The 12,419-nt window shown below is 40.5% G+C and overlaps 1 protein-coding gene across 1 annotated transcript; it reads right to left on the bottom strand.

Annotated features, from left to right (window-relative positions):
* Positions 1-8,043: 8,043 nt before the first annotated feature.
* Positions 8,044-11,954, bottom strand: LOC139343938 (tryptase-2-like). The gene is made up of 5 exons (XM_070981789.1): positions 11,891-11,954; positions 11,490-11,664; positions 10,124-10,401; positions 8,909-9,048; positions 8,044-8,396 (listed from the first exon to the last, which is right to left on the bottom strand). The coding sequence occupies exons 1-5, from the start codon at positions 11,940-11,942 to the stop codon at positions 8,208-8,210; spliced, it is 834 nt and encodes a 277-aa protein (XP_070837890.1). The 5' UTR covers positions 11,943-11,954; the 3' UTR covers positions 8,044-8,207.
* Between the last annotated feature and the right edge of the window lie 465 nt (positions 11,955-12,419).

Below are 12,419 nucleotides of genomic sequence, written 5' to 3' on the forward strand. Positions count from 1 at the left end.
AATAATTAAATGTGTTGGGGAACTACCTTAATTTGATGTTGCATCCGTTGTTAAAATGACGGGGCACCACCTTCCTCAGCTAAGAAGGACTGCAGAAATTAACTGCTATAACGCTAATAAAATACTAACGAATGAACTAACAATAAACCAGTCTGATAATCTGAAGTGTAAACTCTGGATACAGGGATCGTTTATGTTCAACTCAAAAGGACACCGTCTAACCAGGACTTAAATCAAAATCTCATTTATTAAGCAGAATTATGGATAATGAATGATATATCATGAATGGTATGACAGAAGATGTGATATGACAGAACACAAAAGAAACTTATGGCAACACAATGGTAAAACAAGTTTGGCAATAGTGAGAAGTAGTTGTAAGGGATAATAGGGACGCGAACGTAAAGTTAAGGGATTAAACGAGTAGTTGAGAGAATTTGGATAAATTAGCAGTATCTTAACCTCACGGACCAACTCTTATTCAAACCCGCTGAGCATGCCTACTAGATTGATGGCGTCCCGGTGAGTTCTGCTCCGAACTAACTCAAAGTTGCCCAGGTGCTCGTCCGTGGCTCGATCTGCTTGGTGGTCCGGTGGAAGGCCCAGGCACACCAAGGTGAAGAGCTGATGTTGGACGGTGATGTCTCTCGAACTGGGTTCTACGGTGTCGGTTACAGATGAGGGACGGCTCCGGATGGTTGTTAACCCAGACCAAGGATCAACAGCTGGCTGCAGGGTTTTGGTTCGGTTGAGTCCGTGAAGGATTATTTTGGACTGATAGTAACAAAATTGATAGTCTCTTCGATGGCCGGTCAAAAAGGGTCTACGAAATTATTATTATTTGACTAAATTTTACAGACTAAAACAAAACGTGTGGCTTGGAAAAATGAAAGTTTACGGCAAAACTATGAAACACGTCTTCTGAAAAGTAAATCACGCTACTCGGTATGGCTTTTGAGTAGCTCGAAGACGGGAAAAACTTAAAGAACAAAACGACTGTACAAGACTAAGACAACTAAGAAGTAACAAACAAAACTAAACATAACGTAACATAACTTAAGACAAGACAGAGTAACGCGCACTGAACTCATGCTGCGGCTGCAGACATTTAAATCTCGCTCCGGGGCGTGTCTAATGGGCAGGCCGTCGCTCACGTGAGACGGTTTGTGACGCGCGATGAAATCTCGCCTCATGGAGCTGGAATTAATCAATGATTCATACGAGGGGCTCATCTGCTTCTCACTATGGTCAATCATATATATTTTGAATGGACGATTTTCAATGACATTTCAACATTGTTCACAACCTGCGTTAGGCAATTCCTATGATTGGATGACAACATTAAACGATAATCAGGGTGACAATTTATAATACTCGTCCTAATATGAGTGATGACTCAAGGTATAACTAACACAAAATAAAGAAATAAAGAGAGGCAGACTATATTTGCCCAAGATGATTATCACTATTACGGTTACTTATTAATAAATGCATCACGTCAAGCGTATTGTTATGAACCTCTAGATGGCAGTATGGTTCCATGATAAAAATTCAGTCAAACTTTATAAAACAGTTAAAATCACAACTTTGTCATACTTCAGGTTAGAGATACTGGGAAAACACCAATATTATGCATACAATGAGTCCTGTAGGGTGAAAACATCAAAAGTTAAGTTTAACATAGAAGTTTGGTTATCCTGGAGTATTGAGAAAAAACACACAAGCATATACCACCAGGTGCTTCATGAATGTCCAATTTACAACCCATCAGCATTTGCTGATTTTTGTGGATTCCTCTGAGGCATGTCATTTTTCTCTCCAGACAGTTTTATTGTCTTGAGCCCTTAGGGCTATTGGGGAAGAATTAGCCTTAACATGGGACATCCTGGGTAGGAGATGCCCATGAGGTAAAGGCGTTGACCTTTTGGCTCTCCTCCTTCAACGTGTGAGAAGAGTAGTTCATTGAGCCAGACATCCTGTCTCTCTCCGAAATCACATTTCATTATAAGTAAACCAGATGGTCTATAATTCAATCAGTTGGCTGGTTTACACCTCCGTTTCTCATGAGAAGTCAGAGAGGGTAAGAGAAGGTCAATTAGAGGCCAGTTCTGCTACAAATATATTTTGGAAAACTTCACAAAACTTTTAGAAAATATCTATCACTCAAGTAGCTATTTCCAGCAAACAAACCAAAACAACAGATTGCATCACAGATCATCACAAACTGCACTTCATTTTAGCTGTACACAGCCTTTTCCTTACACTGATACAATCCTGAGCTGGACAGGCAATGAGTTCTTAATTTGGAATGTGACTCATTATTGCATTGTTTTAACTCTGTACTGCAGCATATGAGGCTTATCATTTAACAGTTAACAAAGCCAACGTTCTGACTGTCCTCAGGGGCATAAGTGTGGTTAGTATCTACTAACTAGTATTCATCATGGTGAGCCTGTTGATTTGCATCATCCTGAAGCTGTCAAACTCTGCCATTTTACTGTGTTTTTCTGAGATGCTTCTCTCTATCGATAGATAGATAGATAGATAGATAGATAGATAGATAGATAGATAGATAGATAGATAGATAGATAGATAGATAGATAGATAGATAGATCTGGCTCTCAAGTCCTGTTAGATGTGGGAATGTCGTGGAATGTGAAGGCCAAACGCACAAACCACAATCAGGCCCAAAACACTCAAAAATAGCCGTCCAATTGTTTTCAAAGAAATCATTCTTTTTTAACGAAATGCCCAACAAAGATAAAAATTGTAAAAATCCAATAAAGATAAAGGGTGTCGAATAAAAATAGAGGATGTCCAATAAAAATGAAAAAGAGTCGAATAGAATAAGAAGGTGTCCGATAAGAAGTCCGATAAGAGTCCGATAAGAATGAAACTCTGCAGGAGTCAGAAGTCCGAGGAGCAATCATACTTTATTGTGCACAACAAAGGGGAACACGCTCAGAAACACAAAAGGTGCAATCCTGACGAGCTCCGAAGTACAATGGTCAGTGCTCTATTTTTATACACTTCAGCTAGGTGTTTACCACGCCCTGTGGGCATCTTTTGTTTTTTGTGAGTTGCTTCTCATCTCACACCGTAAGGTCATCTCAGGGCAGCTGCCCTGACCTTAAAATCCCCTCTTTCCCAGATTTGCATTGTTACATCAAAGGTGCATCCCAAGGGGCAGTCCATTTATTTTCCTCACTATTCTTCCCAAATTACATCATTATCTTTTGGTTTTTGTTTCATACTTAAAGTATAAAGTTTACAACTTTATTACAGGCACAGAGTGTATAACAGAAAGCATAAAAACAATACTTTGGTCATTAAGTGCACATAAAGTGATTATGAGAACTTTCAATCCATCAGTGATTATAGTAAACACACAATTATAAAGAATACATGCTTTAAGGTTACTTCAGGACAGTGAGGTTATGTTAGGTCACACAGAGAAGCAGCTGCCCGAACACCTGCACACCCCACGGAGGGGGGTTTCAAAATCTCAGGAGTAGCAGCTGCCCGTACACCTGCAAGGCCACGAAGGGGGGTTTCAAAATCTCGGGCTACGGACACTGTCCTCAAAATCTCAGACCATGAGCATTCTCCTTCTGTCATATCCATGATCACTGCGCATTCTGTCTCAGTGTATCACAGATTCATGCTCAGTATATCGGCTGTGGCCAGGTGTCATTCTGAGGGCAGTGCATCACAATAACACACTTCATCAGAGCTACTATAATATAAGGCTCAACAAATCTATCTTCTTCAGTCATTTGCTACCATTGATTATAACACTATATTCTATTTCTCCAGTGAATACATGACATCATCACATATCTGTTAGAAAAAATTACACTACAGGAACCAAACCTAGCGTGTCTGATAGAGACATAAAATATTCATTTTGGACTTAACCAAATTTTTATAATGATTAATTCACAATCACAATAGACTTTTTACAAAAAAAACAAAAACAAAAAACAAAACAGTACTTTTAGTCTACACCTTTCTAAAAGCTCTGTGCATGTATTTTACAATTACAATTTGTCATTTGGCAGACACTTTTATTCAACGCGACAGACATCAATATCACAATAACAACAGAAAAAAAGATTCATATGCATAGCAACAGTAACCGGGGGCGGGGCCTGACAAAGGGATTCAAATAATGCCTTTAGTTGTGTGAATCTTCAAAGACATTAAGTCAAGTGATGTCATCAAAGGCGTTTGCCTTTGATCTAAATATTATAAATACAACACCAACGCTGCTGAGACACAATTACAGACATAAGTAATAACAGTAATATAGATAATTGCAGCACAGCAGTGAGATTTTATTTTGATAACTAACATTTCATTGTAAGTATGGAGATCACACAAATCCAAATGACAGAGGAAAAAAAGGATTTGAATGGATTGTTAAATCAATCCACTGGGGAAGGGGAGCAAGGTGTCACACCTGTTGTCGTGACTCCTGCACCGCCCTCAAAGACTCGTGGCAGGAGTCCCACAATCACTTCAGCTGCACAGCAGCATGGCAGCCTCCTGCACAAGAAACAACATAGTCAGACTGACATGGATGGTACAACCTATTCAGAGCAGGTCGATATCTTTGGAGTGGATGGGTGTAGATACAAAGGTCGCAAATACACAAATGCACCTGCCATAAGAAATGAAGTGACTCAACTCATTCAAATCTCAGCCGGAGCAGGCACATGCAAACCTATGCACCTGCACCCCAAACCCGTTTCTTCTAAGAAGATGGGACATGGCTCTCCGGCTCAGCAGCAAGACAGTGACAGGGCCGACACCCACGATGCCACTGGCGTAAACCTGATCAGCAAACGGCCGGAAGTCCTGCACAAGCCTACCACCAAGCTGACAGATTGCAGTGACCTGGTCAGGTCGCGAAGCTGTAACGGGAGTCACACGATGATCTCAGCCGCCCAGCTGCATGGCTGCCTCCTGCGCACGAAACAACGTCGGTGGGCTGAGAAGGATCCTTCAACCTATTCAGAGCAGGTCGATATCTTTGGAGTGGATAGGTGTAGATACAAAGGTCGCATATACACAAATGCACCTGCCATAAGAAATGAAGTGACTCAACTCGTTCAAATCTCACCCGGAGCAGGCACATGCAAACCTATGCACCTGCACCCCAATCCCACAAATGCACCTGCCATCAGACAATCAACAGTAACCAAATGTCCTCCAATCTCTACCAAAGGAGGCATGTGCACAACTTAAGACAAAGCCAAGTGCTCCCTGTCCCACAAACCTGCTTTTCAGGAGATGCAACCAACACAGAGCCTCAGGACAGGAAGGCAGGCAATGTAAATCTGGAGTGGGGTGTGTGGGTTTACACCAGGGTGCTCCAGTTTCCTTCCACAGTTGCAAAATATAATTGGCAAAAACAAAACAAAACAAAACAAAAAAAATTAGATTAAATTGAATTAAATAAACAATAAAATGCAATAAACAATAAAATTGCAAAAAGTAAATAAAAGTAAACAAAGTAAGACAAATACAAAATAAAAAAACAATGAGAATATATGTGATGTATGGACTTTGATTTTCATTTAATATTGCTGCCATGCCTCAAAGCAGCCCCTTTTAAATTTGACTAGTAAATGATATTTTATTGAAATGTAGTGCTAAGTTGTATGTATTGTCATATGATTAAAAATAATTCAATGTATTTTGAAAAACTCCACAAAACTTTTAGAAAATATCTACCACTCAAGTAGCTATTTCCAGCAAACAAACCAAAACAATAGATTGCATCACAGATCATCACAAACTGCACTTCATTTTAGCTGTACACAGCCTTTTCCTTACACTGATACAATCCTGAGCTGGACAGGCAATGAGTTCTTAATTTGGAATGTGACTCATTATTGCATTGTTTTAACTCTGTACTGCAGCATATGAGGCTTATCATTTAACAGTTAACAAAGCCAACGTTCTGACTGTCCTCAGGGGCATAAGTGTGGTTAGTATCACTTTGAATTCATTCACATTCATTCATCCTAGTGACTTGATCTGTCGCGCCACCATTAAGTTTTTATTTGTGGTTGTGCATTAAAAGTCTTGACAGGTATTTAGGTCAAAATTTACGGAGCCCTGGACCTGACATGGAGAAAAAAAAAAGATCGTGCGAACGAAATACTAATTCGTGGAAACCAATTAATTAATTCGTGCGAACGAAATACTAATTCGTTCCCACGAATTAATCACAGGGTTATGCGTCTGCCGATCGCACGTGGCACAATGCTTATTGTCAACAAAGCGGCGACACACAGCCACATACGCCACATACACAGTCTTTGATATGTCATCAGATACGATGGGACAATCAATAAACATAATTTAATGTAGTAAATAGTGTTTGTTGTGGTTATTTTGCACAGAAATGCGCCTGACATCTTCTTTGTGTGTGGGCGTGTTTACAGATGGCTGCTGACGCTGCTGACAGACAGGAGCGAGGGATCAGACGAGAGTCACAGAGTTGCACAGCTGATCATAGCTTTTATATAACTGTGTCTCTGGTGAAATTCATAACTTAAACTACAGCATTGGATCTCACGATAGTGCGTTTTGGTGCCATGTGTTTTATACCACATTGTAGAGAAGATCGTCCTGTTTACTTTGATATGCATATCGCCGACCTCCGCTGTACAGAGACCTATTTAACACGAACTCAAACATGAGCGTAATTTTAACCGCACTTCGCGTGTTTCGGTTCCATTGGGTTAAAAATGATGTTAGTGACTTGATCAGACGAGTTCTTGTATTTCTCCTAGTGTTTGGTCACGTAGTGGTGATTCAAATTGTAATCCTTGAACGCGGCAACCTGTGTACCACAAACTAAGCACATGGCTTTACCTTTGACTTTTGTAAATAAATATTTAGCAGTCCATGTCTTGGACATCTGGACAGGGATGCACTAAGGGCCAGATGTTGCCCGTGGGCCATGAACTGCCCAGCTAACCCCATCATTATTGGCAGAATATCACATTCTCCATCCTTTTCTGAACCTAACTATGCATGCTGATCTGTGATGAATAAAATGTCATTGAGTGAAAGAATGAAAATAAAAACAAAACATTTTTATGTCACAGATAAACAATTTACGAAAAACACCAGTGTGCAAGAAAACAATATGGCAAAAAAAAAAAAAAAATGTTATCACTTCCATGTAGCATGGGATAATATTCAATTAGTCTCTTAGCCAGCTTCAAAATGGATAGGAAGCCAGCTAAAACAGTGATATTAATTTTTAATTTAAATGAAGAAGAAAGCTGTAAATCTGGTCATGAAATATACCTTTTCTGTGAAAACAGACGATTGTATACATCTATGGATCATTTTATAATCCCATCGTCAGAGCAGCTGTCCCACATTTTGTAACAGGAATACACACAAAAAGCACTTTAAATGAAGACTCATTAATTTGTATTTCAACCTTTCTCAGTGTCCTTTTTTTGTGGTGTCATTCTGGTGCTATTTTGGCTAGTCAAGAACTTATTATTAGGGGTTAGCATCTTTTCGTAAATACACTAAGAGGGGAAAATAAGGAATCAAATCAGTTTACATTGCTTGATGGAATTCTGACTTTCTGAATTTGGGCCAACTTCCTACGATTCTGGGACTGTGACTATTTAATTTCCATCCAGGGTTATGCTGGGGCGCCCCTATAGCTCAGCTGGTAGGGTGCGTCCCCCATGCATTGAGGCTGCCAGTCCTCTGCAGCAGCCGCAAGCTTGATTCCCACCTGCGGCTCATTTGCTGTGTGTCATCCCATCTCTCCCTGCCCTCTTTCCTATTGTATCTTCAGCTGTCTCCATCATGAAGGCTAGAAAAGCCCAAAAAAATAACAAAAAGAAAAAGAAAGGTTATGCTGGTGCATCTTATACTTCTTTCTTGTTTGTGTTTCAGAGGAGTGTTAACAGCATTGTCTCTGGAGTCCAGCAGTATCAAACTGCTTTTCTGACTACCTGGAGGGACACAATGAAGAGAACACACAGTGACACTAAAATTGATGCTTTGAAGCTTTAATGCAAAGAATCTGGTTGAACAAAGCAGAGTACATGTTGAAACAGCATAAAGGAAACATGGAGTGACAGTTCAACACAGGAGAGAAGCTCGAAAGAGCAGGTGGGTTGTTAGGTGAGTAGACTGGGCAGCTTCAGCTTCTTGGAAGTTCAAACCTCAGCAGAGGCTTCCTCGCTGCGGTGGATGTAGTCATTGATGAAGCGCAGATATCTGGACACCTGGGTGTAGACACCAGGGTGGCCTGCAAGAGCGCAGCCGTTTTGACTGCCATAACTCATGATGCCCACCTGCACGAAGCCTCTGGCTGCACGACACACCAGCGGGCCACCATAGTCCCCCTTTGGAAGCACAAAACATACACACACACTCAGTGGGTGAGTCATTCCACTTTGCATTTTTCCTTTCATATCTTAACTTGTTGAGTTGACACAGAAGATAGCTGTGGTAGTTTTGGAGGACGATGTCAAAAGCTGGGATGTTATGAGACTTTTACAAGTCATTTTCAGTCATGGAAACAGATCCTTAAGTAAAAGTTGTGCATTCAAAATCTTCCTGTACGTTAAGAACAAAAATGTTATGAGCAAAATGTACAGCAAATGTATCAAAAGTAAGAATACTCATTCTGCAGTAAAACAGACCCTGTAGCTAATATATTATTATATTTGCATTATTAGATTATGAATACTGATGTATTGAAGTGTGCGCAGCATTTTATTGTTGTAGCTTGGAGCTAGCTGTAGCTACTCCATATAGATTTGAGTAGTTTAGGTCAGTGCTTCCCAACCGAAGTTCATCCCCCTTTAAACAGAACTGGAATTTCTGTCAACTGCCTTCAATAGTAAAGACTCACTGAGCAGGCATCCTTCCCTCCAGCCATGTCTCCTGCACACAGCATGTCAGCAGTCAGCTCAGGATACTTTGCCTTACATGCACTCTGAGGGACGATGGAAATCCTCAGCTGCTGAAGGGTTTCTGGATCCGGCAGGGGAACTGCACGCACACACACACACACACACACACACACACACACACACACACACACACACACACACACACACACACACACACACACACACACACACACACACACACGTTGTGTTTATATCACTTGTGGGGACATTACATAGACTTACATTCATTTCCTGGAGCCTTACCCTAACACTAACCATAGCCACTATCTGCCTATTCCTAACACTGTACCTAACCTAACCTTACCTAACCCGTACCCTATCCTCAGTCTGCACCCTAAAATGTAATGATTTACATTAAGGGGACCTGCATTTTGACCCCATAAGGGAGGCGAGTCCCCACAATGTGACTGTGTAATGTGACAGATTTTTTTCCCCACAACGTGATAAATACCTGTTCTCTCTCACACATACACACACACACACACACACACACACACACACACACACACACACACACACACACACACACACACACACACACACACGGACTACTAAAGGGAAGGCTACAAGACTCTTAGGTGGAAATTATGAAGCAAATATTACATTTCATCCACATGGTAGATTAAAATCATCTGGCCTGTACTGATGGAGTTAGTGCTGGGATGGATGTTTCAGTGAACGCATGATGACAACAGGTAAACATGGAGGAGGTTTGAGTTTGCATTAACTGGGGAGCAAGGAAAATGGAAATGAAGGCCTGTCTGTAACACAAGCCCAAATAAAGGCCATCTGGCAGTGAACTAAAAAGTTTTCACGATTTGAGAATTTACACTACCTTACACTAAAAATTCTTAAAATGATGTCTTCTCCCTCATTGAAAGATCCATTATCTGCTGTATGAGTATGAGTAGCTGCTGTATGCAAATATTTTTTATCTCTCAGATTTGCAGACACAAAATGACATGCTCTCTTTACTCAAGGTTACTTAACCAACTGGATGACCTTGGTGCCTTCCATTCAACACAAAAACCTCCAGCTTGCAGGCTGAACTTCAGTCACTAAACTACATCCCAGAAAAATACCACCTCCTCCTGTGCCCTCATTCTGTGTGTGTGTGTGTGCACCTGATTGGCTACTTTATGCACAGAACTTACCACCAGTCCCAATGTTCCCCCAGCCAGTGATCCAACACTCAGATGATGAACTGAAGGTGTCGTCCACGCTGGCCAGACTCACTGGGGAAACAAGCTCTGAGAATTTGATCTTTTTCTTCAGCTTCACCAGGGCGATGTCGTTCTCGTAGCCACTGCTCAGTGCTCGATAGTTAGGGTGAGAGATGACAAACGTTATGCCCATGTAACGGGCAGACGCCCTCTGCAGGCTGTGTGAGCCGACCCAAACCATCGAACGAGCCAGATTAGGCGCAGGCTGTCTGACAACACAAACACACGCAAACGTTAGTATTCTAACGTGGAGGTCGATTCAGTGGAAGTTGGATGTCAGTTAAACTGGGGTATATAAGCATTGCCTTGTTTATCCATTTGACAGAACCAGCACAGATTTTTCATCTTTAAATCTGGTCACTACACTATCTTATTAGACACTCACTTCTGCTTGAGCCTTATAGCGTCTTTTAGCCGATTGGTGTGATTTTCCAGCATGCAACTTAACTGTTTGGTTCACTGTCACAGCTTTCATTGAGTATTTACAAGCAGCAGCTATTTTCAGCGAAAAAAAAGTTCTACAAAAAAACCTGCACACTCAAACAGCACAAAGACATAGAGACAACCCCGTGAACACAGAGGAACATCTAGCAGTTAAGAAGATGGATATTTTGTCAGGAGTTGGTAAAACCAGAGCTAAAAGTGACAGTGAATATTTAAAATCTTTAAATTAATGTTTATTTTCAGTATCTATGTCTTTAAATAAATTAGCTACAAACTGTATGGACTCCAACATATCACAAGATATCTGAGCTCTACGTGCATGTTAGGCTATTAGCCATTGTATTCTATAATATACATCACATTTGAGTGATCACAGATTTCTTTAGCCAACAGCACATTTGTAGGTAATTAAGTTTTGAGAAATTTTCAGCACAGGTTCTGTATACTGACAATTAGTTGATTTCATTATAACTGATTAACATTTTTGAAACTATGCAATGCTTTGAAATGTATAATAGTAACAGCAAACACAGTGAATTGCCCAAAATAGTTAATATATACACAGTATATCATAAACAGCATATGATGTATAAAAGACATTGCAGATCACTGTTCAGCTGTTGAAAACATGAAGGAGGAACAGGAGGTCTTGTTGGGTTTGACTAGTGAGAATGAAGTATTGCGCACACACATGCATCCACACAAAAGAGCCCACAGCAAAAGATGCTGAACTTCACATTAATTCATGGTTTATCACTTTTTTTTTCCAACCATAAGATTCGTGGGGGAGACAGTATGATGGTCTTGACACACTTAGATGACCATACTAATCAAAGCTCTCACTGCCACTTACTTATTCCAGCAGTTTGCAGCAGTAAGCACCCACTCACTGTTGAGGATGGTACCACCGCAACGCCACTTGTTGATACCATCGGATGTGATGTTCAGGTGGACCATCCACTTCCACTTGCCCGCTGGAGCGTCATGCCCCCCAACGATGCAGCTCCTCACCTCAGCACCAAATAAACCTATAAAGGCAATGGTGTTATGATATCAAAGCTATGTTAAAGGCATCCTGAGGAGTTTCTGGACAAGCTTTTGTGGATAAGTCTCTGTTTTCTTTGTCTCATGCACAATTCATGTTCAACAGACAGACATGAAAGTAATATCAATCATCAATATAACTCCTGGCAAGAAAGTGAATAAGTGTATTTCCCAAACCGTTTTCCATAAATAACCAGTCGTCTTCCTCACCTCCAGTGTTGTGGATCAGGACCAGCACAGTGAGAAGTTTGCAGAAGGCCATGGCTGTGACGGAGTGGAGCAGTGGCTGCAGGTTTATACCCAGCTGGAAACGTGACAGTCTTATCTGCACTCTCAGCCCTCCTTTTCCTCTCAAACCACAGGTGGAGAAGTACATTTACTCAAGTACTGTGAAGTAGAGTTTGAAGATACTTTGCTTGAGAATTTCTCCTTTGTAAGGCTTTATATTTTTGCTCCACATTTCAGAGCACAATATTTAATTTTTAACATTTTTAACTTACTAACTCATATTAAGGTTGAATCCAGAACATTGTATTAGCTCTTAAAATATGATCTGCCATCAAAGTATAAACAAGCACAGACTGAATATCTTGGTCCAAAGTAATGGCAGAAATCTCTTTTTACAACATTAAAGATGCTGTTATAAAGTATTTATTGACTTTTATTATATATACGCAACGTGTTGGCTTAAATCTGTTTATAAGCTCATAAAGACATATCATTATATATGATAACAACT

The sequence above is a fragment of the Chaetodon trifascialis genome, chromosome 15 (assembly GCF_039877785.1).
Source record: "Chaetodon trifascialis isolate fChaTrf1 chromosome 15, fChaTrf1.hap1, whole genome shotgun sequence".
Classification (NCBI taxonomy): Eukaryota; Metazoa; Chordata; class Actinopteri; order Chaetodontiformes; family Chaetodontidae; genus Chaetodon; species Chaetodon trifascialis.

What these genes read in the sequence shown, in the direction of transcription:
- LOC139343938 (XM_070981789.1), bottom strand. Translation starts at nt 11,942, where the DNA reads ATGGCCTTCTGCAAACTTCTCACTGTGCTGGTCCTGATCCACAACACT. An exon ending in GCTGCAAACTGCTGGAATAA is followed by an intron (nt 10,402 to 11,489) that starts GTAAGTGGCAGT and finishes TTGTGTTGTCAG; the next exon opens with ACAGCCTGCGCCTAATCTGG. An exon ending in GAGGGAAGGATGCCTGCTCA is followed by an intron (nt 8,397 to 8,908) that starts GTGAGTCTTTAC and finishes GTGCTTCCAAAG; the next exon opens with GGGGACTATGGTGGCCCGCT.